The sequence below is a fragment of the Vitis vinifera genome, chromosome 19, assembly GCF_030704535.1.
Source record: "Vitis vinifera cultivar Pinot Noir 40024 chromosome 19, ASM3070453v1".
NCBI lineage: Eukaryota > Viridiplantae > Streptophyta > Magnoliopsida > Vitales > Vitaceae > Vitis > Vitis vinifera.
Genome location: NC_081823.1, coordinates 3,775,113 through 3,803,035, shown reverse-complemented (window position 1 = coordinate 3,803,035; position 27,923 = coordinate 3,775,113). Strand labels below are relative to the sequence as shown.

Below are 27,923 nucleotides of genomic sequence, written 5' to 3'. Positions count from 1 at the left end.
GCTTTTGGGGTAGGGAAAAAGTTGAATCTCAAGCAGCTTGTAAGAAGAAAGCAATCTAGTCTGCAGTGTTGGTGCAAGCTTCATCTTCTCGAAAAGAATACAGATCTTTGAAGCTTTGGTTCTTGAAAGCACACATCTTTCATCTTAAGCTTAAGCTTAACATAATAAATAATGCTAACTGCTCTAGAAGGAAAGATAAATTAGTTGGATATGCAGTCACAAAAATATTCCTATGATCATCTACTACACCGTGAAGGCAAACACTTCATACACAAGCCGTAATATGGACATTTTTCTTCCATCTTCTCATTACAAACTATGAAGCACTAAATATTCTGACATTACATTGATTATGAAAATATACACGACTCAAATTGTTTAATTACGTGCTAAAAACTTGAGACAAATCCTCATTGGGCTATGAACAAGCTTGTAAATCTTTTCACTGAGAAACAAAATTTGATAGATATACAAACACAATCACTCTCCTTTCTGCTAACCCCACAACACAGTAAACCCATAAACACAAGGACGGACAGACTCAGAAACATGGTATGAGGGGGTCTCAACAATGTATCCTTTTTGAGAAGAATGCTTCAGTCATCTCCATTTTTGTCCACGAACAATAGACATTGCGCATATCCTAAACTAGATGCTACGTCGATTTTGAGATTCTCTTCCCCCACCATTTACGGCGAATTCTTTCCCCTTCAGAATGCCCAAGCTTATGAAGCCTAGCCTTTGTCTCCCGTAACCGAACCTTGTAATCTTTCTTCCATGCCTCAAACCTTTGCTTCAGTTTCTTTAATTCATCATGATTCATATTTGAAGAGGGTTGCCCAGATTTAACCTCAACGAGGGTTTTGGCATCATCATCAAATGACTGTTTGCGCTGCTCAAACTCCTTTGCCAGGTGGCTGACTGTATTCAAGTTGCCATTACTCTCGCGCCCTGCTCCAACATTAGACAATTTGACAGGTGTGTTTGCACCAGGAGTTCGAGTTTCCATGGATGGGGTACCCTCAGAATCATAATAGCCAGGCGAAGAAGGTGTATCAAGCCTTCCATCTTGACCAGCAGCATGATTTTTCTTAGCAGCAGCCAGACTCATCTGTATTAGTATCACAATTGAACTCCTCAGAGATGCAAGTAATTTGATTCAACATGAGAAATCCACAAACATGCATAAAATTACGTAAAAACGGTAAAAAAATAAAATAAAGACACATAATGGTACCATTTTAATCATGGTAAAGCCACAAAATGTCAATATTAGAAAAGGGATCTGAAGCCAACATCTGATAAATAAAAATCATGTCATATAATGGTACCAAAGTGCCTACCGCACAACCATTGGTTAAAAAAATGTGTCCATTGGTTTCAACCTTGCTGGTTTACTAACAGCTAACTTTAGACAAGCACCAAGAAACCCATTTGATACAGGATTTCTGTTTCCATTTTGATTCAAAATTGAGCTACATTAGCATCCAAATAAGATCGAGGTCCAGTTTTGATGCACCCATCCATGATCAGTTCAGATGAATAAATTTGGTTTGAATTTTTTGCTCTCACAGTTTTCCTTAACTGCTTTCATGCATCATTATCATTTTTTCATAAACATGTAAACTCACCTGCAAAGAAGCCATCTGTTTTTGCCAGGTCTCCTCCATTGCTTTCATCTTTGCCTCATACTCTGACCACTTTGCCTCAGATTGTTTTAGCTGCTCTCGCAATGCAGCATTTTCTTCTTCCTTTTGCCCCAATGTTGCTTCTGCCTTCAGAACCCGGTGTTGAAGTTTGGACAAATCTGAAGGCAGAACCTGGCCTTGCTCTTGTGGTAAATCCTGGTAAGCCAGACACATTTTCTTTATCCATCAAATAATACTCAAAATCCATAAGCAACAAAGAATAGGAAACCAGTGTTTCATTCAAACCACGGGTCCACCCAATAAATATTAGTTTTAAAAAAAAAAAAAAAAAGAAGAAGAAGAAGCAGACAACGAAGAAGAAAAAAAAGGCGCCAAATGCATGTATTTCACGTCATTGCTCCTTACAGAAAGGCATCCTCAATGCTGCCTAAATCTCTTCCTTCTTTTCTTCAAAAAAATAATAGAACTTAAAACATGTCTTTCTGCACACTTTAAATCCTTACAATAAAAAGGGACCATTTTCAAGCACAGACACTAGCCATAATTTTAAAAACACTGAGGCTTCAGTGGTATTCTAGGTGCATGCTGTGTAAGGAGTTGTTTCATAATGAAAGTATTATATTAAAGAATATTTAGAAATGAGAAAACAACTTCCCAAAGTTCTCTTACTAACAATTCAGAAAAAATAAAAAATAAAACACTAAATTTAAAGAAAAATATGAAAATTGAAGAATATATATATGAGGGACAATCTAACCAAAAGAAGTGGCAACATATTTTAGAACAAACTTTACCGTCCCTAAAGACATATTAAAGAATTGCTAAAAGACTATTTAGAAAAAATTATTCTTAAATTAAAATAAGGCATATTCATATGGAAGAATAGAAAGCTGCTGATAATATTAATAAAATGGAGTACTTGATGGAACAAGTGGCGATTTGCTTTGAGGATTTTTCTAGAGACTTCTTAAGAATAATCGACTATGATTGGGAGATCTTCCTCGAGATGCTATCATGCCTAGTTAATTTTTAGTTTAACCAAAAAAAGGTCAAAATCTGAACCCACCACAATTATCTTATGTCAAGGAACTGTTCATCTTTTGGACCAAAAGGAAAACTTCTCTACCAGGGGGTAATGATGAATGGCCATGATTAATTCATAACAGCAGAAGCACTCTCTAATTACAAATTTTGTATGGAGGTTGATGCCAGTGTCATGGGTTTCATTGGGTACATGTTTGTTATTATTTGGGGTTGAACAATATATAATTTAGTTAATGGGGTTTTCAGATCATTTTTACTGGGTAATCAGCTACTTTGTCTTATATGAAGGTTTGTCTCAAACACAATCTTGGGTAGAACTAATGCAACATTAAAATTTGGTCTCAAGAATTCGGCCTTTTTCATAATGATAATCTCATAATTTCATTTATCCAAACTTAAATTTCATTGATCTCAAAGTAAGTGATAAAATTGGAAGTTAATGCAGAATGAAAGTTCTAGCCAAATGTTCGATGTAAAGCAGAAATAACAATGTAAAAATGAAGTTGCCTGTATATGAAGATTGGGAAGATCACTTCAGTGGTTTGCTACAGCCAAAAGCCAGTATCAGATCTTCCAAATGGAGGGTAGTTGGATGCAGAGCTTATAACAAGATGGTGGATGGATTATGATGTCAGAGGCCCCTTTAGTCACATTTTGGCCTTTAAGTTGAAAGACCTAAAACATAATCTCAAGGTACGGAACAAAGAAGTGTTTGGGAATGTCACTATTTGAAGAGTAAGGACCCTGAATCAGATTAATTTTTGGGACATGAAGGAGACATAAGGGGTCCTGTCTGTTGATGAGGCTGAGGCTAGAAAAGCGGCTTTGGGTGATTACAACAACTGGGACAGGTTGGAAGAAACCTGCTGGAGAGAAAAAACCAGAGAACTATGGTTGAAAGAAGGGGATAAAAACACTAGGTTCTTTTCATACGATAGCTAATGCACGAAGGACAAAGAACCCCATGGCCAGAGCCTTAGGGTGAATGATGTTTGGCTGACAAAGGAATCAGATATTAAGGAAAGGGCATCTAATGCCTATCAAAGCCTTCTGTCTAAATCAAGGGATTGATGTCCTAGCATCAAGGGCTTGTCCTTCACCCCTTTGGAAAGTGGTGATTCAAGGAGGTTAGAGGATCCTTTTTCTGAAGAGGAAGTTTTCTTGGCTTTAACCAGTTTGTGTGGGGGCTTTGCCCCCAGGTAGAACGACTTTACTTTGGCTTTTAGTGAGATTTTGTGAAATATAAGTGTTGGGATTTTTCAAGGAGTTTTATGAGCAAGGTACCTTTGAAAGAAGTCTAAATGTCACATTTATAGCATTAATCCTTGATAAAGAGGGTTCAAAAGACTTGAAAGACTTCAGACTCATTAACTTGATGGGATATTTGTATAAGATCTCAGCAAAGGTTTTGGCTAATAGAATTAGAAAGTTTGTGGGAAAGGTTGTGTCCAAGTCTCAACATGCCTTTGCACAGGGGAGAGAGATTTTGGACGCAATCCTTATTGCAAATGAGGTCAAATACTCAAGACTAAAGAGTTTAGCCAGTGGTGTTCTTTGTAAGCTTGACATCAAAGGCCTATAATCATGTTAATTGGACTTTATTAACTTGGATTGCATATCAAACGATAAAAAACATTACATTTTTTTTTATCAGAAACAAAATATATATTGATAATAATAAAGGTACAAGAGAAGGATGAGAGGAGCTTTCCTTATTACTATTGTGGAAAGGGTGGGCTTTGGTCAGAAGTGAATAGGTAGGATAAAATGTTGCATTTCCTCAACTAGATTCTCAGTCCTTGTAAATGGGATCCCACTATTTCTTGTAGAGCTCAAAGGGTTTGAAACAGGGAGATCCTTTTTCCCTTTAATTGTTTGTCCTGGCCATGTAGGCTTTTAGTTGCCTACAAAAATGAGAATTTTTTGCTTGAAATGCAACTTAGGGTAGGATCCTCACCAAAATCAGCTAAAAAATAAGGGTTGGACCATGTTGAAAAAATGTTTCTTGTGTAAAGATGAGAAATAATCAATGGACCATCTTTTGCTTCATCGTACCAAAACAAGTGTTAGATAGTATATAGTTATTTCAGTTATTTACTTTTCCTTTTTTTCCTTATTGTATTGTGGGTCCCACTAGCATGTATATATATACCCAAATCCAATGTGTATTATTAATAGTTTTTAATAACAAAAATTAGGGATTCTCCCTTTTATCTCTTTTCACATGGTATCAGAGCGTAGGGAGAAAAAAAACCTAATTATTTCCGGTTTATCCGTGAATCAATTCTAGGAAACCTTTCAGTGACTGTGTTTCATTCCAGTCACCTTCCCCATCTCCTAAAGCTTTCCGATCAACCGTATCGCCGTTAGAAAACCCTCACCGCCGGCGAATTTTCCGGCGAAGTCCTTTTCCAACACCGACCATACCATTAGGTGCGCAAGGAGGAGATCTTCAAGTTTTGTCAAAGCACCGGAGGGAGAATCTCAGTCACGCACCGGCGTGTGAGGGCGCGTGGAGCACTTTCCGGCAACGCGCTTCCACCTCCAGCCTCGCCTGACGCCGTCTAGCCACTCTCCATCTGTGTTTGTGCCATCCGAGCCCTACAAGTGCATTTTTTTGGGTTTTTGTCTCTGCCGGCCCTCTAAACGGCCTTTCCGGTGACCTCCAGTGACTTTCTCTCCATCTCGAGCCCTGCACGTGTCTTAGGAACCGCAATTTGAAGCCGTATTAGGGCTCTCTTCGATCCAAACATATTTCCTTCTCCAAATAAGTAGATATGGCTACTAAAAGTTCCATTTTTTCCTCTATTATATCTGGATCTCCTATGATTACTTCAGAGAAATTGGTTGCCAGTGAAAATTATTTGTCCTGGTCTGCCTCTATGGAGCTTTGGTTTATGAGTCAAGGTTATGAGGATCACCTTGTTACGCAAGAGGCGGATATCCCTGAGGTTGATAGAGTACAATAGAGGAAGATAAGATGTACAGTTATGTAATGTGTTATGGTAATCAGTTGATCCTAAGATTCTGCTTCATCATTGGGCTTACAAAACATGCTTTAAATTTTGGAATCAGGCGAAAAGGCTATACACGAATGATATCCAACGTCTTTATAAGGTGGCTTCTTCTATTGTCAATGTCAGACAACAAGACATGGATTTATCTACTTATATTGGCCAGATTGCCTCTCGTAAGGAGGAATTCTTGATCGTGATGCCTCTTACTATTGATGTTGGGGACCAACGAATACAAATTGACAAGTTCTTCATGGTTCTTACGCTTATTAGCCTCCATCCAGATCTTGAGACCGTCCGTGGTCAGATTCTTGGCAATTCCTCCGTTCCATCCTTAGATGATGTGTTTGTTCGCCTTCTTTGTATCTCCTCCACTCAGACTTTGCCAGCTGATAACACTTCAGATTCTTCTATGTTAGTTTCTCAAACTAACTCTCGAGGAGGACGCAGTGGTAACCGAGGTAAAGGTCAATGTCCTCATTGCACCTATTGCAATAACCTTGGCCACACTTGTGATCGGTGTTATCAGTTACATGGGCGGCCTCCCCGCACTGTCCACGTAGCCCAGTCATCTGATCCTCAGCCGCCTCAGCCTCCCAGCTCCTCCACATCTCAGGGTATTTCTCTCACTGACAGTGAGTATGATGACTATCTCCGCTATCAGGCCACCAAGTCAGCTTCTATTACTTCTGTTGCCCAAACTGGTAATGCTTCTACTTATCTTACCCACACATCTTCTCTTGGACCTTGGATTCTAGATTCTGGCGCTTCTTATCACATATCCGGTAATAAGGATCTTTTCTCTTCTATTACTACTACCTCTGCCTTACCTACTGTTACCTTAACTAATGGTTCTCAAACTGTGGCTAAATCACTCGTACTCTTAACTGCTCTATTACTTTTTCTGATAAATTTGTGACCTTGCAGGACCGGAGTACAGGGAAGATGATTGGCATAGGACATGAGTCTCAAGGCCTCTATCACCTCACCTCGCCTTCAACTCCTGCAGTTTGCATTTCCACTGATGCTCCCCTCCTCATCCACAATCGCCTAGGCCACCCTAGTCTATCCAAGTTCCAGAAAATGGTCCCTCGTTTTTCATCTTTGTCGTCACTTGCGTGTGAGTCATGTTAGCTTGGGAAACATACTCGTGTCTCGTTCCCAAAGCGTTTGAATAATCGGGCAAAATCTCCTTTTGAACTTGTCCACACTGATGTTTGGGGTCCTTGTCGAATCGCGTCTACTTTAAGATTTCAATATTTTGTCACTTTCATTGATGACTATTCTCGATGTACTTGGTTATTTTTAATGAAAAATCGAGCTGAGTTATTCTCTATTTTCCAGAAATCTTATGTTGAAATCCAAACTCAGTTCAATATTTCTATTCGTGTGTTACGCAGTGACAATGTCAGGGAATATTTTTCTGCACCATTTACTTCATTTATGTCCCAACATGGGATCCTTCATCAGTCTTCTTGTGCTCATACTCCTCAACAAAATAGGGTAGCTGAATGTAAGAATCGACATCTTGTTGAGACAGCTCGTACTCTCCTTCTCCATAGTAATGTTCCTTTTCGTTTTTGGGGGGACGTTATTCTTACAGCATGTTATTTGATTAATCGTATGCCCTCATCTATATTACACGATCAGATTCCTCAAGCCCTTCTTTTCTCTGACCAACCACTTTATTTTTTTCCTCCTCGTGTTTTTGGTTGTACTTGCTTTGTTCATATTCTCACTCCTGAACAGGACAAACTTTCTGCCAAAGCCACAAAATGCATCTTCTTAGGATACTCCAGACTTCAAAAGGGTTATCGTTGTTATTCCTCTAAGACTCATCGCTACTTTTTCTCCGCTTATGTCACATTCTTTGAGGACTCACCATTCTTCTCCACCTCTGAGTTTCTTCCTGTTTCTGAAGTCATACCCCTTCCCATTATCTCCCCACCTGATGCAGTGCCTTGTCGCCCACTTCAAGTTTATCATCGCCGTCATCGTGTCGTTATTCCTCCTTCATTGGCCGAGGTACCCGCTGACTCATTTCCTATCCCTTCGGCTTCTCCTGCCACGACTCTGCCTCCTTCTGCTAACTTATCCATTGCTCTTCGAAAAGGTAATCGATCTACTCGTAATCCTCATCTCATTTACAATTTTTTGAGTTACCATCGATTATCTTCACCTTATTCTGCATTTATTTATGCTATATCTTCTATTTCTCTTCTCAAGAGCACCCCTGAGGCTCTTTCCCATCCAGGCTGGTGACAGGCGATGGTAGATGAAATGGCTGCTTTACACTCCAATGGCACTTGGGATCTTATTGTTTTACCCTCTGGTAAATCTACAGTTGATTGTCATTGGGTCTACACAGTTAACGTTAGCCCTGATGGTCAGGTTGATCGCCTTAAGGCCCGCTTAGTTGCTAAAGGCCATACTCAGGTTTATGGTTCTGATTATGATGACACTTTCTCTCCTGTTGCCAAGATAGCTTTTGTTCGTTTATTGCTCTCCATGGTTGTTATGTCATCTTGGCCTCTTTATCAGTTAGATATTAAAAATGCATTCCTTCATGGGGATCTTGCTGAGGAAATTTATATGGAGCAACCACTTGGTTTTGTTGCTCAGGGGAAAGTCTGGTTTAGCATGTAGGTTACGTCGTTCTCTATATGGCTTGAAACAATCTCCTCGAGTATGGTTTAGCCGTTTTAGTTCTGTTGTTCAGGAGTTTGACATGTTTCGCAATACAACAGACCATTTCGTTTTCTATCATCATAACTCTTCGGGGCAGTGTATTTATCTGGTAGTTTATGTGGACGACATCGTCATTACAGGCAGTGATCAAAATGATATTAAGAAACTAAAGCAACACCTTTTCACCCACTTTCAGACTAAAGACTTGAGAAAATTCAAGTATTTCTTAGGGATTGAGATAGCTCAATCCAGTTCCAGTGTGGTTCTTTCCCAAAGGAAGTATGCTTTAGACATCTTGGAAGAAGCCGGTATATTAGACTGTAAACCGGTAGACACTCCTATGGATCCAAATGTCAAACTTATTCCAGGACAGGGGGAGCCTTTAGGAGATCCTAGGAGATATCGGCGACTTGTAGGTAAATTGAACTACCTCACCATTACTCGTCCAAACATTTCTTTTCCCGTAAGTGTTGTTAGTCAATTCCTACAGTTACCATGTGATAGCCATTGGGATGTTGTGATCCGCATTCTTCGATATATCAAAAGCACACCAGGCCAAGGTGTGTTGTACGGGAACAGAGGTCATACCCATGTTGTTGGTTACACAGATGCAGATTGGACTAGCTCACCCACAGATAGACGTTCCACTTTCGAGTATTGTGTTTTTATTGGAGGTAACCTAATATCCTGGAAGAGTAAGAAACAAGATGTAGTGGTCAGATCTAGTGCTAAAGCCGAGTATCGAGCTATGGCTCTGGCAACATGTGAACCCATATGGCTGAAACATCTTCTTCGGGAGTTGAGATTTGGAAATGATGAACAGATGAAGCTCATCTGTGACAACCAAGCAGCTTTGCATCCAATCCAATCTTCCATGAAAGGACCAAACACATTGAAATTGACTGTCACTTCATTAGAGAGAAGATCGCATCAGGATGTGTGGCGACTAGTTTTGTCAATTCAAATGATCAACTAGCAGATATTTTTACTAAATTTCTCAGAGGTCCTAGAATTAAATACATTTGTAATAAGCTTGGTGCATATAACATATATGCTCCAGCTTGAGGGGGAGTGTTAGATAGTGTATAGTTATTTCAGTTATTTACTTTTCTTTTCTTTTTTCCTTATTGTATTGTGGGTCCCACTAGCATGTATAATTTATAACAAAAATTAGGGATTCTCCATTTTCTCTCTTTTCACAACAAGAATCATGTGGCAGCTAGTCTTCTCATTGTTTAGGATAGAATGGGTGATGCCAACTTCAATTAAAATGGCCACTTAAGTTGGCAAGGATCCTTTGCGGGAGAGAGAAGAAATAAAGCATGGAGTTTTGCCCTGTTATGTATTTTTTAGACTGTTTAGGAGAGAAATAATAAGTCCTTCAAGGATGTGTAACAAATGGTCAAGCACTAAAATACTCCTTCGTATGTTTAGTTTTATAGTGGTGAGGGTAGGCTTAAATGGAGCAACAATGTCTATGATAGACTTAGTCGATTGGTTTAGTGCTATGTATGAGGAGGGATTGTCATTTTTTGTGTTTTGTATTTCACTTTCTTTGTTTTGATCTTGCCTTTTGGTGCCCTTATATACAACCTGTGTACTCTGGTGCACTCTTTTTGATAGGCATTGTTAATATATCTGTTTTGCTGGCTTATCAGGGAAAAAAGTTATCCATAAATGAAAGTTGTAGGCAAATGTTTATCATAATACAGAAGGAACAGTATTTTGGAACAGCAGTAGATGCAACTGTTCTCTTGTCTATGCCTAAGAAGTAGTGACTAATGACTTAACTGTAGTTAAAAATATTCTTGTATGCTACTAGGTGCATGTAGAGAGTACCTTTACATCTGAAATCCTCCTATCTGACTTTTGTCTAGAATTTGCATTCTCAAGATTCAGCTTTTTCGAGCCCTGCATGTGATTAAAATGCTTTCGAGCCAACAACCCACGGATTACTGAAAGGAAAAGAATTAATAAAAAAAAAAATAGAAGAAAAATAATGAGAACAGTATATGCAAATCGAACCACCATAAATTAGTTCAAACAAGCAACACAGTTTTTACCAGATTGTAAATGTATGATTGCCCCCTCATCAGGTGTTTGTGGAGCAACCTGCTGTTTCATATGCTTCTGTGTGGGAATATCAGCTCTCCAAGTCTTTACCAAAACATCATTCCCCCTTCTAGCATTTTCACCATGACCAACTGCATGGAAAATATAACTTACATTAAGAAATGAAAAGTGAAAATTATATAAAGTGGAATCTGATGATCCTAAAAAATCAAGAAGTCCTTAAAAAATCCAAAAAACTCTAAGCCACAACATTACTTGATATCTGGAGTTTCTAAGCAAAAATATTTGTAAGGACAAAAAAAAATTATAAAAATCCTAAAACAATACCGGTTCTCCAATTTGCATAAAATGAGCAATATATGCAGGTGGCATGAGGCAAACAAGAATGTAAAATCGGTAATGCATCTCTTCCAAATTAAACAACTAAAAGTTTCAAAGTTACATATGAATTACATGATTGCAGTGTGGTTACTCCTCCCTTGAGTTCATAGAAATAACGACGAGCCTGGCGGCCACGGAAGCGTTTTTGAACCACAATTATGCCTTGCAGAACTTGTTTTCTCATATCCTCCAATTCATCAATCTATGCAAGACCAAGATATAGAAACATCAGATAAAACCACAGTACAATAAACTCTTATCTCAATACAAAGACATGCTAAGTCACTGCTGCAGAACTTGGAGGTCACCAAAGCTTTGCCAAGCTACCAAGTTATTCTACTCTCACTTCTTTCATCTTCTACCATTTTTCTCTTCCTTTCTTTTTTTTTTTCTCTCAAAACTAAGATTAAGCACTATCTCTATGTTACAGGAGTTAGATACAAGTACCACCTGTGTCTTTTTCTAGGTGCTGAATTCATCTAATCCCCAAATCTTACAACAAAAGCATGGCAATATTATCAAAAAAAATAAAAATAAAAAAGGCCTGCTTTTTCCTTTTTCTATAGGGTAGCATACAAGTGTGATCAAAGAAAGCACATGAGGAAATTTATAGTGAAATAGGAATCGGTTTTTTCTTATTTTGGACAGTATTGGGCAAGTTGGTAGGGATGCCAAACCAGGTACCCAATACCTTTATTCATGTCCATGGATTCTTCATATTTTGAAGTGCTTGTGTAGAATGAATGTAGGTCCATCATAACAAACTTTCAATCAGAGTCACAACCAATCAAGACTAGAAAGGCAACTATTGGTAGGTGATTGAGGCATCAGCATCCATACAGTGCTGACTCCAATTGTATTGACGCTTGCAAAAATAATTGGAAGAAAACACCTAAGAATGACAAGGAGAAAACATCTTTAGGTTCAGTTCTTTGGGCAGAGTATGTTGGTTTTATCAAGAACTTGTGAGTTGTTTCACTGCTGTGCATTTCTACCATTTTCTTTAACAAAAAGAAAAAAAAAGTGCATAAGGACAATAACTGATAGATATAACTTAATGTAACCTTTTGAAGGAGCCTTTGAGGCCTGATTCATGAAGTAATGGGTTTGGGGTGGGGTCATGGGAGGTTTCAGGTTCACTTCTCTGTAGGGATTAAAAAAGAAAAGAGAGAATATACTTTAGGGTGGAGAAAGTAGTGCACTCGGGGTAAAAGATACAAAACTTCATAAATTGATAATAAGTCCATTATGAGTAAAACGACAAAAATACCATTCTTTTGTCTTTTTTTATTTTGTCCTTTTCTCATTTTCTTTATTATTATTTATCTTTTCATCTTACTCTATAATAATAATAATAATAACAACAACAAAAACAACAACAATAAGAATAATAATATAACAATAATTATTATTATTAAGACTACTATTTTAATATTAGTGTTGTTATTATTATCATTATTTGAACTTTTAGCATTTTTAATACTATTTATTATTATTTGATGTATTATTGCAAATAATTATAAATAGAAGGAAAGAAAAGACAAAAAAGAAAATTAGAAAAAGTAAAGATGGAATGATATAAAAAGACAAAAAAAAAGTAATTTTGACATTTTCTGATAGCCAAATCGTCAAATATTATTCAAAACAATTTAAGTAAAACTCATTTGTTGCGGGTTGTGAGGTGAAATGTCAATCTTTTATATCCTTTTGACCATTATATGATTTAGAAGACCCTAAATCATAATTCTCCCAAAAAAAAAAACCTACAAAAGGGGGAAAAAGACCACTTTTTAGGGCTGATTTGCAATAAATGGGTCATGTTGGATCCTAAACAACAGTAGGGTGGTCTTGGTTGTTTAGATGCTTTTCATAGAAGATTCTCGGTGCTAGCTATGGATCTCTGGGTTCGACAAGCATAATATTGTCACCTAAATTCAGATGCTACTTTCTCACTGTTTTACTCAATACCTTGATGAGATTCATCAATATAATTAAGTGGCAACAGCACTTCATTGTCCTACTATACATCATCACCTGGATGGACTATGGAGATTAGGAGTTTTGGATGAATACTATCATCTTCGAAAGTGATTTCTTTAAAGATATGATAACTTGCTAGCGCATTAAACTACCATAAGTGAGTCAAATCCATTTTATCTGGTAATTCTCATTTGCTTTGGACTGTTCCAGCATGAATCCAAGATTACAATCATTAAAGTAAAATTGAACCATCCAAAATGAGCACAATATGCATGTCTACTGATGTGATGTAGAAGTTGGGATATATTACTATAGATGTCAGGTCACAACAACTTTGGCACTCTTGTAATCTAAATCATTCATCTGAAAAAGAAAAAGAAAAATTCAAGCAGAAGGTAATGGAGTCTCAATGATCTGTCTTGTTTATTTATTTGGTGGAAGACAAAACCAATACAGGACTTTTGTTCCTGAAGACTTCCAAAAAGATTTAAAATATAAATAAGTGTTGAGAAAGTAACATTTTTTTCCCACCCATGAGGAGGATTAGAGGCATTCTGATGCTCGTCTATCTCCTAACATTGACTTTCTTTTTAGGTTTCAAGTATACATTCTTGCAGTTCCCTTTTCTTGTAACCCTGTTGTCTATACATGTAGTAAATTTTTTTCCCCTAAATGAATGAAGGAAAATCAATTCCAATTTTCCTAATGGTGTCAGAGCAATTAAGGGTTCTAGACTAAGGTGTATTTTTTCCGTTGGCCTTCATTGTTAACAGTTTCGATCAACCTTCTTTACCAGTGTGTTCCTTTCAAATGTCTGAAATAACATCTGAAAATTTTGATAGATCAATAGGGAAATCATCTAGTTCTAACAGGAATCCTTTTCTTCAGATTCGTACATATAAGCTAAACATCAAACAATTCCTGAGAGCTTGGTTTGAAAAGTTCATGAAAGCAGTCTACAAGTTAAGATGCACAAAAGGTTAAGAAAATCATGCTCCGTTCTATAAGCATGCTGAATACAAGTAAAAGGAAAGAGAAACAACAAACCAACTAAAACAGCCCTTTGAAAACAAGTCAAGACAATTAAAAAATGTTTTCTAAAAACACCATATTTTCTGTTTTTAAGAGCAAAAAAAACTATTTTCTATTTCCATCTGTCAAAAGTATTTTCCAGTTATTTTGGTCCAAAAAACAAAAAACTGTTTGAAAAAACAATTGTTAAATAGAGCCTAATGCTTTTGCTTTATTCATAAGGAGGATTCTAGAGATTTAGAAATTCAAATATCTTCTACTCACTCCTATTGTAGGCAGATTTTTGAGGCTCTTGTCTATTTACAAACATTGACTTTCTTTTTAGATTTCCATTTATGGTAATTTCATGTTTTTGTAGCACTGTTGTGTGTGTTTGTGTGTGTGTGTACACTTTTTTCTAAATGAATCAAAGGAAATCAATTCCAATTTTCCTCAAAAATTTTCTCAAACTTGCTCATGGGAACTTTGTGCAACTGCTCAAACCCATGCATGAGCATCCAAGAGCACAAGATCTAGGCAGAGGGCCCCACCTTTTCACTCTGGCAGATTTGTGCATATCTGCAAAGTGAAGAAAGTAGGAAGCTTGAAATACCATCCAGTAGCCCCACTTTAAACAGATCTACCCTGGATTTTGTTTCTTAAAGAGGGAAGAGTGCAGACCATCATTTTCTAATCCATACGGGGCATCACATACAAGAAAAATTATAGAAGCCCACACAAATATATAGGCAAAAATATAGAACTCACCTGTCCTGTTCGGAAATATAATTTTGTGTAGCCAACTTGATACAGATCAGGAAGGATATTAAATTGCTGAAGAACAGAAACTGATATACTTAATGGATCCTGGTATTCATTGTCCTTCGGAAGTAGAAACCCATACCTAATTATATGCAAGCATATGATAAGAACTATTAAACACTAGTACAAGAAAAAACATTGAAATAAAGGAGGGTGTCATCCTGTACCTTCTTGCAAATTCTTGATGTGTCATTCGAGTAGGATACCCAGATCTTGAGATCCTGACTACCTCCAAAACTCCACAACACCTGAGCTGCTCCAAGACAAGATCCTTTTCATACATGCCAGGAAGCTGTTTATCATTAGGTTTTATGCAATGAATGAAGTGAGGAGAAGTGTTCTCCAACTGCTGCATCAGTTTGAACAGTTGATCCTACAAGCATAAAATGGATTCCTAAAAATTATTGTACAAACATGAGTCTATAAACCAAACAAGTAAGAAGACACCAAAACATAGTAATTCTCGTCCATTTACATGTACACATTGATTGATATTCATCTCATCACAGACGTATAAAGGACCTTCATCAAACAACAAAAAAGCGCATTCTGATTGCCAAGCTACCATATATGCAGGCAAGAATCCAAATAACCACATTAACAGGTACTATGCAAATACTATTTACAATTTTAAATCAATTAAATTGTCAAAAGAGAGTAGAGGTTTTACACATTATTACTTCACATACTGCAGTACTGTTCCAAGTTTCATATTAGGTGGCTTGTAATTGAAAAATAGTTTGTAGCTAAATGCACAGTATATCCAGTTCCAGGAAACAAACATCTTTACCTTAAACTTTGTCCCAACACTTTGCTTCTGGGAATCAAATGCACCTAAGGATAAAGGACTAGCTTGCTTCTGGGAGTGGTCGAGCAAATTGGAGGCAAACAACTGAGGAAGCTTGCAACTACATGATGAGAGGAGTTGGATCGAATCAGAGTGAAGAGGATCTCTGTTCTTTTCCAAGAAGCCACTTGTATCATAAAGAACCTAACAAACCTCCAGATGTCAGTAAATGCGTACACAACGATAAATCCTGATTTTTGAAGGTTTTTCATGAATGAATCAAGCCAGCTCAGACAAGCACAGGGTAATATTTTATAAGCATCAGGCTAGTCAGTAATTGTCGCTAAGCTAATTTGATTAAGATAAGAAAACTCTACAAAACATGTAACCATTAAACCTGTTTAACAAGTGATCAACATCAAGTCAACTAGCCTATGTTTGAATTAACCTAAATGTTTTACCACTGAATCAGATAAATTACAATTGTTGTATACAAGGCCAATTTCAGGATGAGAATTAATTTAGAAATTACAATCATGCAATCATGAATTAGTAAGCAAGGGCACACTGAAATTAAAAGAAATCTGCTGGTATCAAGGATTAAATTTTTGGTTTTGGCATTGGTTTCAATCACATCAAAATGCAAAATCAATTATCAACTCATTAAAAAGGAAAGAAAATATCTTCTAAATTTCATTGTCTTAATTGGTGTTATTTCAAAATCTTGAAAATTTAAAATTGAAAGAGAACAACAACCTTTTAAATTTAGACAATATTTGAAACCAAAGGTAGCTGCTAGCATATGATTGATTTGTTCTTGCAGTTAATGTGCCAAAATATTAGAAAAATACTTGGTGGAAGGAGATGGCACAAAGGAAATAGGAAGAGTTAGGACTCAAAAGAGCTTGGTCAAATGAGATGGTAGGAAGGAACTAGCAAGGGCTAGGTCTTGGATCGAGCTTTGACCATCTCATCTGAAAACCAATTGGTGTCTAATGAGGATAGGTTAAGCCTTTTATGACATTCAACCACCATTATTTAGGTAACTCGTCTTCAGGTTTAAGAGTGGCATTGTTACACCACAACAATCCCTTCCCCATCATGAAGCTCTCATGGCTCAAAATCCAGTACCAATTCTTGGATTGGATTTTGACCATCTCATTTGAAACCAATTGGTGTCCAATTAGTGTAGGCTAAGCCTTTTATGATATTCGACCATCATCATTTGTGTGACCCATCCCCGGTCTTAAGAGTTGCATTGTTGCACCCCAACACTAAGATTTAGAAAAGGAAAAGCAAGGAGATAAATCATCCCATAATTAATCAGGAAATTTGATCTTCCCAAAACATGTGCTATTTTCAATGTACATAAGTTTAAATTGCATCCATATTAATCAAAGTAAACTAGATTATTTTAGAATTTGATCCACAAGCCTATGGAACAGTTCTTCATTATTATAATCCCTTTCTCCTCCATACATACACTAAAGGTAGTTGTGACACAAGGGAAAGCATTAATTTCTAAGAGAAATTCTACTATTGTGACCATTATTTTATAAGCTGTTTTACTTAAATATTTATTTCTATAAGATATGTGACCTAAAAATTGTATCATGTAAGACCAAGGGAAATCCAAAGCCTACCTTTATAACGTATATCGTGTTTTGAAATGAGAACTAACCATAATCTAGTCAAAATTGTCATCAGGATAAGCCATCTTAACACACAAGTTGTCAAAAAACCTCCAAAAATCCTGAGCTTAGGACAACTGACCTCTCCAGCATAATGACGAATACTGAAAGCTCCACCGTTTTCTCCTTTATAGCAGGGATTGCCAACCAAATGCTGCTTAAGTTTGTTGGCAAAGGACATATCAGTGGCCATGGGAGCATTTGACTCCTCATCCAATAAAGATAGTAGCCCTAAAGGTTTCTGCAGAATGCATTGTGGTGAAAGTTAATACAATCCACCACACAATAAAGAGTAACTGCTCTTACTATAAAACATATAATCTGGCCTCATATAAAAAGAAAAGATATTATAACAAAGCCCATCCTTAGCACTTAAACTGCAAACCAATATATTACTTAGTTTGTTGAATGATAAGGTGGATACCGGTAATTATTTTTCAAATTTATGAATGACTTATTATACAAATATAGGTAAATTTGCCCTCCTTTATGTATCTCTTTCCATATTTCATGCTATATTCTTATGACATTATTTCTTTATATATATATATATATATATATATATATATAAGTATATAAGTATCAAATTAAATCACCAACTTCACAAAAATATGAGATTTTATGAAAATAAACAAAAGAAATAAAAAAATGGTAAGAAATCTAACCAAAAAAATTTCAATAATTTTAATAACTTTTTGTAAAAAAATCTTTAACACTTTTTCAAAAATTTTATAATTTATTTAATTAAATTTGAGATTTTTAAATTTTCAATAATTTTAATAATTTTTCATTAAAAAAATCTTTAAAACTTTCCCAAAAAAATTTAAATTTATTTATTTGATAAAATGTGAGATTTTTTCAAATCAATAAGTATAAAATCAATGGAAAGTGATAAAATCTTTGACTTAAAAATCACCTATCATATAGAGTATTATGACGGCAGCACCTTCCCTAACACATTAAGTGTCTTGACATTTAGAGTTTTAATAGAGTCATATGTCAACTTAAATAAAATATAAGTAATTAATAAAAATTTGAAAATTATTATTGTCTACAGTTCAAAGTATTTTATTAAGTTATATTATCTTTAATGGCTAAAACTAAAAATAAAATCAATTATGTGAATAAATTCAAAATCTTCAAATGAAAATGGAAGAGAATATACCATCAAAACTATTTAAAGAAAATATCAAATACAAAATTACCAAACTCAATTTTAGGTATATTAAAAAATGAAAAATAAATTAAGACAATGTCAGCATGAGAAGAAAATGATAAAAATAGAATAAAAAGGAAAATAAATGTGTAAGGGTAATAGCAGATTTTACAAAATATTTTATTTTCTTTTTAGTTTTCTTTAACTTTATAAAGGAAACATTAACTTTTTAGTTTTACTTAAAATTTATAAAATTATTTTTATTTAAATTTTTTATTAATAGCATTCAAAATGTAATTATACTTTTCTAAATTCAAAAGTAAATATATATTTCTAAGGGCTCATTTAATTTTTAATTTTATTTTTATTTTATTTTTTTAGAGAAATGGGACCTAGGCTTTACACATCACACTAGATATGAAATAGTCTCATTCTCTAGAGAAGTTAATAGTGTGACCAAAGAAATCTACACATGCATTAGCTCATATAATAGAAATACCTTTTCAAAGAGATCTAAACACTCATGATTGTCTTCAAAATCAACTCTTTTCCAATCAATCCCATCCAATTCATATTCCTGAAATAGAATAAACAAGTTAAGACATTATAATTTTTCTAATCATTACTATTATTGAAATATCTAGTTACCTACTACAAAAACAATCTTAAATACCATAGGAATATCACATTAATCCACTTTAATGATTGGAAACTTGAGAAAGTGGAGAGATTTTTATGCAAATTGAACACTTTGTCAATTAGAAGCAAAGTGGACAAGTTGAGGTAGAAGGAAACCAAGTGTGGCAACTTATCAATTAAATATATATGCCTCCTTAACCAAGGGGTGTAGAGAGCATTTCCCTACAAGCATGGCGTAGAGTACCTAAGCACCAACAAAGGTAAGCTTCTTTATATGGGAAGCAACTTGGGGCAGAATTCTAGTAGACTAGCTCAAAATGAGAGGATGGTGTTTGCCTAATAGATGTTTCTTGTGCAAAGGTAAGAAAGAATCAACAAACCATTTCCTTCTTCACTGTTCCAAAGCAAGAATGTTGTGGTAGCTGATCTTTTCTCTGGAGTGGTATGGGTGATGCATTCCTTCAGTTAGAGGGAACCTATTGAGTTGGCAGTGCTCATTCATGGGGAATAAGAAGAAAAAAACCCAAAGCTTGTGTTTGTTCTAGACTCCATGGAAGGAAAGAAACAGGAGGTCATTTAATGACATCGGGCAGTCAGACCAAGCAATCAAATCTTATTATTTGTGAAGTCATTTGGATTGGGTTAGAGTGTACATAGAAGACCATTCATTGTCCATAACAAAATTTGCAGTTCTATTTCTCATCTACATATATTTTTTTTTTATAGGAATTTCTCATCTACATATATCACTAATAATTATTCTCAAATTACTTCCTAAATAGTTCCACTCCACCAAAAGATTGTAGGTTCTCCAAGGGATAACAAATTTACCCACCATATCTTGAATGGAGCACTTTGTTAATGAAAAATGAAACAAGAATTCCCATTACATTTTCATGTAAAATATGGCAAGGAATTGCTATTTTGGATCTTCTTTGCATTTTTTAATCAAGATAAAATTTTCAGAAAGCTTCTGTATACTCGTGTCATGAATGACCAACAACTCCAATGGTATAAATAGAGTTTAGATGCATACCTCCTGTTCGAGTTTAAGTAGATGACGATTGAAATGCTGTTGCAGCCTCTCATTTGCATAGTTTATACAGAGTTGTTCAAAGCTGTTCTTCTGAAAATTTGAAGATAAGATCCTTGTGAGTGTTATAATCATATTCCATTAGAAACATGACTAAGCAGATAAATGTGAATTGTATACCTGAAATGTCCCAAAGCCATACATATCTAGGATACTTATGGATCTCCCAGTGGGTCGTTTGCCCACTTCAAGAGATTTGTTGATTTGTACTACAATCCAATCAAATAAGCTTGCATATATGAATTTCGCCATCACATCTCTTGCATCAATTGCCTAAATAAGAGAAAAATAATGTCTCTGCTTGAAATTTACATGCACATCAAATCCAGGTGTGTGTGTGTGTGTGTGTGAGAGAGAGAGAGAGAGAGAGAGCACAGAGAGAACAGACAGTTTTCGGATAACTATTTAACAGACCTGCTGCAACGTTAATTTTTTGGCAGCATCACCATTCCCAGCTTTGACTTTATTGGTAGATAAAGATAACATCAGCTCCTGGGCACTGCAACCAATCAACCGGGCAGCACAGGTAACAGCTGCCAAAAAATACACAAAAAGAAAAAACCCATAAAGAAGGCTGTGGTTATCTCTGTATAAACACCTCATGTGGCACCATTTTATTTAGATAGAATTCAGAAGCATGCACACAAATGAACATAGAACAGAAGTTTTCTCAAAGTTCACATAGAGATAGAAACAACAATGGGAAATAAAATAAAATAATAATCATTAGGACTAGCACAAACTTCTGGTTATGATGGAAAAGGCATATGGATGAGTATTCTTATATAGGTGAGAATACAAAAATTACTCAAATGTCTTTCTAAAATTATTACATTGAAAGAAAAAACTACCACCTAGCAAAAATCATGGCATTTAAGAGATCTAGAATTCCAGATCCTTTCTTCTTATCTTTTCATAAAGGGCATCCAATTCGCAATACCATACATCTAACTCCCCAAGTTTAACACCTAAACTCTCAAAAGCCTTCTTCCATATCCCCTTCATCAAGAACCCCCAGGGGTCCAGCTGGATTGCCAGACTTCTGCACAATTTGTTGAAGGCTTGAAGCAACATTACAAGCAAAAAAAAGAGACCTTTTTCAACTAATGGCCTAGCAAAAATCATGGCATTTAAGAGATCTAGAATTCCAGATCCTTTCTTCTTATCTTTTCATAAAGGGCATCCAATTCGCAATACCATACATCTAACTCCCCAAGTTTAACACCTAAACTCTCAAAAGCCTTCTTCCATATCCCCTTCATCAAGAACCCCCAGGGGTCCAGCTGGATTGCCAGACTTCTGCACAATTTGTTGAAGGCTTGAAGCAACATTACAAGCAAAAAAAAGAGACCTTTTTCAACTAATGGCCCAGAAAATAATTTCATGTGTGATTGGATAGCATACATATGGGTGTGAACAAACTAATCATCTGACACCCTTTAGCTCACAGAACCGTACGACAGGGGGTGTAAGCAATAGGAATCAAGAATAGGATAATTGTTGATTTTATTTTTATACATAACTAATGACTTCACCGTTCATTTTATACCATATGGTATAGAGGATTAAGCCTCAAAATAATCTCATGGTCAAACTTCAGGCTTTCAAACCCATTCCATTCTCAATTATCTATGATATTTACCACAGTGATTAGCAACTTTAATTCCATGTTCAAACTTGCAGTAGCTGCGAATATTTCACCCAATACAATTGCACATCTAAAAAAAATATAAAAAACACTAAAAATAAATAAAAAATAACTAAAGCAGGACAAATGATACTTCCAGGTAACAAGTTAAGCTTATTTGTCCATGGATGTGCCCAACATACAGTATTTCTGCTCAAAGCCAATTACCATGTTGTTCCTGAACTTTACATGTGTGGAATAAATGCATTTGGTTTATGATAAAATAAAATAAAATAATCCAAGATGATAACAACTAATGATTAGAGTTGAAAGCTCGAAATGAGATATCTCAAAAATACCAGGTGCAAAGCATCCATCACAAAAGTAGCATGCAAAACCAAATATAGAGAGCTTACCTTCATTAGCAACCACCTCCACATGATTTTCACTGTCAACTACTTGAAATGATATGTTTCCCAGCCATAACACTGCAGCAAGCATTGAAAATGCATGCTCTTGATCTTCTTTGCAAATTTGAACAATATCTAAGGCTCCCTGGTGAAATACAAAAATAACCCAAAAAAATGGCACTTAGGATACATAAATGAAATAGGTAATAAAAAGACCAAAAAAAAAAAAAAAAGGTTATCCTTAAGGGTTTGTAACACCTAAATCTTAGTTACCATAAGCACATGAAATTTCCGAGCATCATCCACATCATCAATTGCCAAGCAGTTGCTTTGATTAAGATAGTGGTACTCACTAGCCATTTTAATGTTCAGTTTATCTGTGAAGGAAAACATAAAGCAAATCTTTGCATGAGACAATAAATTCTTTACAAACTTGGTAAGAGAAATGAATTGCATGTTCATTGAGAGAACTCCATCACTTATCGAATTGATTACAGTAGTGCAGATAAATTAGCTTTATGAAATGCAACAGCTATAATGCAACTTTTTTAAAATATCAGATTTCGAAACACAAGGTGCAAAATCAAAGACCACCACAATTATTACTGTTAAACTACAAACTTTCCTAAAAGCTCAGGCTGTTAGGATATGGGCCTGGAATGTGCATGGAGAAACAAATCAGCAGCAGTTATAGATAAATAGATGCATGAGAAACAAATTAGCAGTGGTTACAGAATAAGCAGCAGTTAGGGACACAGAGATGGAAACAATACCAGTAGAAGAGACTCAAACTCAAGAGCTCTAGTTAACCATAGCTCTAATACCACATTAAGCTACCATTTCATAAAGATTTAAGCTGTTACAATATGAGCCTACAATGTACACCAGGCTAACAATTACCATATCAAAACTGTCAGACAAAGACATTGAAAGAAACCTAACCCACCTCTTCCACTAAAAACATGGCTCATTCTGTAGGAAAAAACGATGTGCATTTGAGGGCTCCAAGTAGGAAGATCAACCAGTTCAAAAAGGTTGAGCGATTTTAATAGACCTCCACATTTATGTATATCTAGAGTAACTTCCCATAACATTTGATAAAAATCCTCTGTGCAAGATATTAAGTGGTGAGTCCTAACCATCAGGTTGTGTGTCATATGCCATGAAAATTACAAGCAGCTTACAATTCATGCACAATGAGGTTTCAGCTTCCTAAACTTCAGAAGAACCCATATAATAGAGCATAGGGGTTTTAGAGGCTAACTACACAACTGTTTTGTTTTTTCACCATGTAAAATGTGTAAAAGTAGGCATGTTCACATTTGTCAACAACACAATAGTTGCATAGAAACAAACACAAGCACACAAGGCACAAAAAATTAGCAGGATGGAAAAACAATGAAATTACAACCTTTGAGAATGGATGGAGCACCAGCACAAAGTTGATAAAAGATGTGGTATGACCTCTCCCCATCAGCGAGCTTAACTACTCTAGACTGCTCAAAGGAGACATGATATTCAAAATTGGCACTTGATAATAAATAGAAAGTCTAAGATAAAGCCCATATAGAACAATGAGTTACCTTTTCTAGCAGAACTATCCACAATTATCATTGTTAAATTGGCATTTGAGATGCACATGCAAGGTTGTAGGAGTGAATCATGTTGATTAGTATAACTGAAAAGATAATAAAAAAGAGTAGTACATTCTAAAAGCAATATATTCACTGCAATCGTGCTTACAAGTTTGGATTTTAGCACCACATATTTTCCCAAATGTACTAAAATGAAGTTCAATTGACTTCCCCTGCACCATTTCAAAATGAATGTAAACCAGTTAACTTTTTGAAAAATCCAAATAAAAAAAGAATCAAATAAAGATAAACCTAGGACTACCTTTAGTCATGAATAGGAGAAAGAAATGAGAGAGAAAAACTCACAAATCGACTAGAGTTGTTATTCCTTGATGTTTTTGCATTCCCAAATGCTTCTAGGATACAACTTGTCTGAGTGAGTTCATTCTCTATCCCATCGCTGCCTCCACCAAGTGCAGCCAGGTATTGCATTGCAATTTTTGCTGTCTCAGTTTTTCCAGCACCAATTTCGCCACTGGAAGATAAAATTTCGATGATCACCTCATGAAACACTAAAAATGGGCTTAAAGGCTCAATATATTAAACATTGAAAACGAACTGCAACAGAAGTATCCATAAAGAAGCTCCCATTTTACAGTAAAATGATAGGAAGATACTCCAACTGACCTTATGATGATGGATTGATTTACTTCATCTGCAACATGAACAACAACAGGTTTAGGAAAAAAATGAATGCTTCACATGTTAGTTATGTGTGAGTACGGAAAATAAAATTTCTTTTCTAGTTAAAATAAGTATGGTTTCAGTCACCTCTCATCATCTCATCATAAGCAATGTCTGCTATTGCATAAACATGAGGGCTATCTTTAACTTTCTGGCTATATGCTGTGACAAAGTCATTCCCATAAATTGGGACATCTTTGAAGGGATTGACTGCAATCAAAAGAGGCCCTGCTTTACTCTACAGAAAGGAAAAAAAGCAACTACCAGTAAATGAAGTGTGGAAAAGGAAACATCATTTCATTGGCAAGCACAGATAAGGCGTCTCAGTTGTACTTACATAAATGATATCATGAGAATATCTGTACTGAAGATTGTGTACAACTGATGGTTCATTCAAATAACTAAGCTGTATGAGATCATCCACACCCACAAGGACATCTGGGTTTGCAGGTAAAATCTCTCCTGTTGACACTTTGACAACCTGTGTAATGTGATAATAATATAACTACGTAAGTATGTGGAATCCACACTTACTCAAGTGCTTGGGATTAAAGAATGAGATCAAAGAGTATATGAACTCACACTCCCATCTGAGAGCAAAACAAGCGCTTCCTCTCCTGTTGTTGATTGTACAGTTCCTGATTCCCACTGCCCACTTGGGAGCCGACACCAGACCGGAAGTTTCTGAACACATTTCAAAGTAAATGTATGTTTAGCATATTAATGATCTATGCAGCTAAGCATTATTTTAAAGAGAGATTCAATTATAAGGTTATTTGAGGATTACAAAGAAAAATGGAGGGGCTAACACACCCCATGAGAAAATGTAAACAAATCCAGCAGGATGTTGACCTCCAAGAAAACAGAAAAGTACCAAGGCTTCTGATGCTAGGACCTCCAGAAAAGTACATGGGTTGGGTACAGGAATTCCTCATGGCCTAAGGCAAAAATTCAAATGATCCAGTTATGTAGCTTACAAGCCATCCAGTTTCTTTTTCATTAAAAAGGAGACCCACTCTTCACAGGACCAGGAAAACCAAGGTGTCTGAACCTTACCAAAGAACTATTGAATCTAGTAACCCCAGGAATAGAACCTAGAACCTCACTTTTCTGAGTGGGTGCCACTAATTAAGATATCCAACAGGGCATAGCCTATGATCCATTCATTAGAGACTAACAAAAGAAAAATGAGTCTTTCTCTTTCACAAATAGACTAAAAGGATGTTAAAGCAAACACTTCATCAAATAGGGGAGTCAAATAAACTACAGGCCCGTATAAAACAGAAGTCCCCACTCTGAAACTACACAATCGGATTAAGCAACAAATTCACAGAATGAAGTAAAACTAGCTGAAGCTGGATTTTCAGCACAAAGCAGCCGAAAAGGCCCACCAAGACAAACCCAGTGCTAATCAAGAACTTAACATTTCCTATAAGCTCCGAAAGTCTCAAACCCAGAACTCCCCATAAAACTTCAACTACATTTTCATCTCTAATTCTAAAGAAGCTCTATATGATGTCTGTCTTAATCTCATTTAAAATGCTGAATCCATTGCAGCCATTCATGACGGTAAGGTGCCATATTTTCTCAAAGTCATTGAAAATTAGCTCCTCTTGCAAGAATTGAAGAACCAAACACACTTTCTAAGAACCAAAAATTCTTCTGAGCAACACAAAAAACTTGGAAACAGAACTAATAACAATCAAACGACAAAATCTAAAGTTTTTTGGGGCATTCAATTACCTTCTTAACAAAATACCCGACGTTATCATCCCATTCAGTCTCCTTCCTCGACCTCGGCGAGGTAAGTGTCGACCTCGGCGATGTCAGAGCAGACCTCGGAGATGTAAGTGTGGACCTCGGCGACGTAAGTGTACAGGCAACGGCCTTCTCTTCCACCGCCTCAACGTACGGCAAATCACCGGGCTGAACAGCCTTCATCCTCTTCTTGCTTCCCAAACCGCCTCTTCTGAGCCCTAGTTCTCTCCCCTTCCTCTTCACATCTTCCTTCCCTTGAGCCCCTCCTACAGGACTATCCAGTCCAGCATTGCCCCCTCCAACCTTGAAGTCTACCGGCAACGACCGCCTGGTAGAAGGCAGCCGCATCGACCTCGACGTCGGCCGCGCCGGCAGCGCTGGCGGCAAGTCCTTCGGCTTCTCGTCCCTTTTCCGGAGCGAATCCAGCATCTCCTCCAGCGAGCTCCGCACCACCGTCGGCGACGATACCGACAACATCGTCGCAGAAACAAAAAAAATCCACTCGCAAAAACAAAACAAAACCTAATTCACAAAAGCCGCAAAATCCCCACTCTCACTCGTCAAATTGCACCACCATCCCCCAAACACACAATCCCAAGAGCCCTAATTCGGATCAGAACCCGAAATTCCGAAAACAGGTCCCCAAAACTCGTCGCGAAAATTTTCAATTCCCGGAAACAAAAACGCTGCAAATTGATGTTCGGAAACGATTAGTATTCTAGAAATCAACCATGGCGTGGATTCTTAATACTTCGAACGGTTAATACCAAGGAAGGAAAAGGCCGTTGAGGAACCAGACTTGGAGAAAACAGAAACGTTGGGAGCCATTTCACGGCTTTTTAAGAAAACTGAAACGAAAACAGAAACAAAAAGCTGTTGCGGTTGTTTTCGAAAAACAAAATATTCGAAACTTGGATGGGAGATTTTCCCTTTGTTGTTGTCGTTGCTTTAAGATTTTGTTTCCAGGAATTCAAATTTTCCAGGTGGGTAAGTGCATTTCTTTGGAAAGCCGTTTGGATCTGATAAATGACAATAATTATAAATAAATAAATAAGTAAAATAATATTTTTTAAATATTTAAATTTTCAAATTAACAATATTTCCGACAACATTTGGGACCTGAGAGTCATGAAGCCTTGGATTTGGTAATGGCCCTGGTTTTGGGTGTAATTACAGTTTTGGGATTTTTATTTTTTCAATTCCCAATATGCCCTTCTTGGTTGTCTGGTACACGATCACCTTTTGGGAACAATAGGGTGAGTAAAGTACCCTTATGCTTTTGGTGACAGAGGTTTTTTCTTTTTCTTTTAATAAATTTTTATTTTATAATTTTTAAAAAATTTAGATAATCATTTAAATGGCATAGTCCAATTTTTCCCCTAAATTTCAAATTTCTACAATTTATTTTCAAAATGGTTAAAAGTATGTGGCAATATAACAATAGGCTACACCCGTCCCACCATTATTGCAATGGGTTTAAAATTTAAATAAATGGATTAGAGGAAAGTTTAAAATTTTCGTAAAACATGGGATAAATTGGGAGTTGAGTTTGGGTATTATCTCATCCCCAATTACAAATAAAATTAATTTAATTTAAAAAAAATTTAATATATAATAATAATGTAAAATAAGTTATAAAATGTTATAATATTTTAATTATTTATAAAATATATTTATTTTAATGTAATTATAAATTTTAAATTAAATTTAAAAAAAAAAAAACAAAAGGAGATGGAGAGATGGGGTATGGAAAATTCGCATATCCCACCCTGATTTAATTTT

General features: G+C 36.1%; 1 protein-coding gene across 2 annotated transcripts; it reads right to left on the bottom strand.

Annotated features, from left to right (window-relative positions):
* Nucleotides 1-268: 268 nt before the first annotated feature.
* Nucleotides 269-27,236, bottom strand: LOC100241905 (myosin-2). Of its 2 annotated transcripts, XM_019217080.2 has the most exons (25): nucleotides 26,909-27,236; nucleotides 26,127-26,827; nucleotides 24,966-25,067; nucleotides 24,721-24,864; nucleotides 24,471-24,621; nucleotides 24,327-24,354; nucleotides 24,006-24,174; nucleotides 23,809-23,872; nucleotides 23,649-23,662; nucleotides 23,477-23,561; nucleotides 22,339-22,442; nucleotides 22,072-22,210; nucleotides 20,443-20,561; nucleotides 20,149-20,301; nucleotides 19,972-20,061; nucleotides 18,796-18,873; nucleotides 17,223-17,381; nucleotides 15,453-15,653; nucleotides 14,830-15,035; nucleotides 14,609-14,744; nucleotides 10,922-11,051; nucleotides 10,459-10,599; nucleotides 10,235-10,350; nucleotides 1,632-1,844; nucleotides 269-1,111 (listed from the first exon to the last, which is right to left on the bottom strand). In XM_019217080.2, the coding sequence occupies exons 2-25, from the start codon at nucleotides 26,616-26,618 to the stop codon at nucleotides 656-658; spliced, it is 3,690 nt and encodes a 1,229-aa protein (XP_019072625.1). In that variant the 5' UTR covers nucleotides 26,619-26,827; nucleotides 26,909-27,236; the 3' UTR covers nucleotides 269-655. The 2 variants fall into 2 exon arrangements, with proteins under 2 accessions (XP_019072625.1, XP_002281748.1); XM_002281712.5 differs by having other exon boundaries at nucleotides 26,127-27,168.
* Nucleotides 27,237-27,923: the final 687 nt, after the last annotated feature.

Coding starts and splice junctions, on each gene's coding strand:
- LOC100241905 (XM_019217080.2), bottom strand. CDS start 26,618: ATGTTGTCGGTATCGTCGCCGACGGTGGTGCGGAGCTCGCTGGAGGAG. Junction 25,068..26,126: donor TCGGGTATTTTGTTAAGAAG/GTAATTGAATGC, acceptor AAATGTGTTCAG/AAACTTCCGGTCTGGTGTCG. Junction 1,112..1,631: donor AACAGATGGCTTCTTTGCAG/GTGAGTTTACAT, acceptor ATACTAATACAG/ATGAGTCTGGCTGCTGCTAA.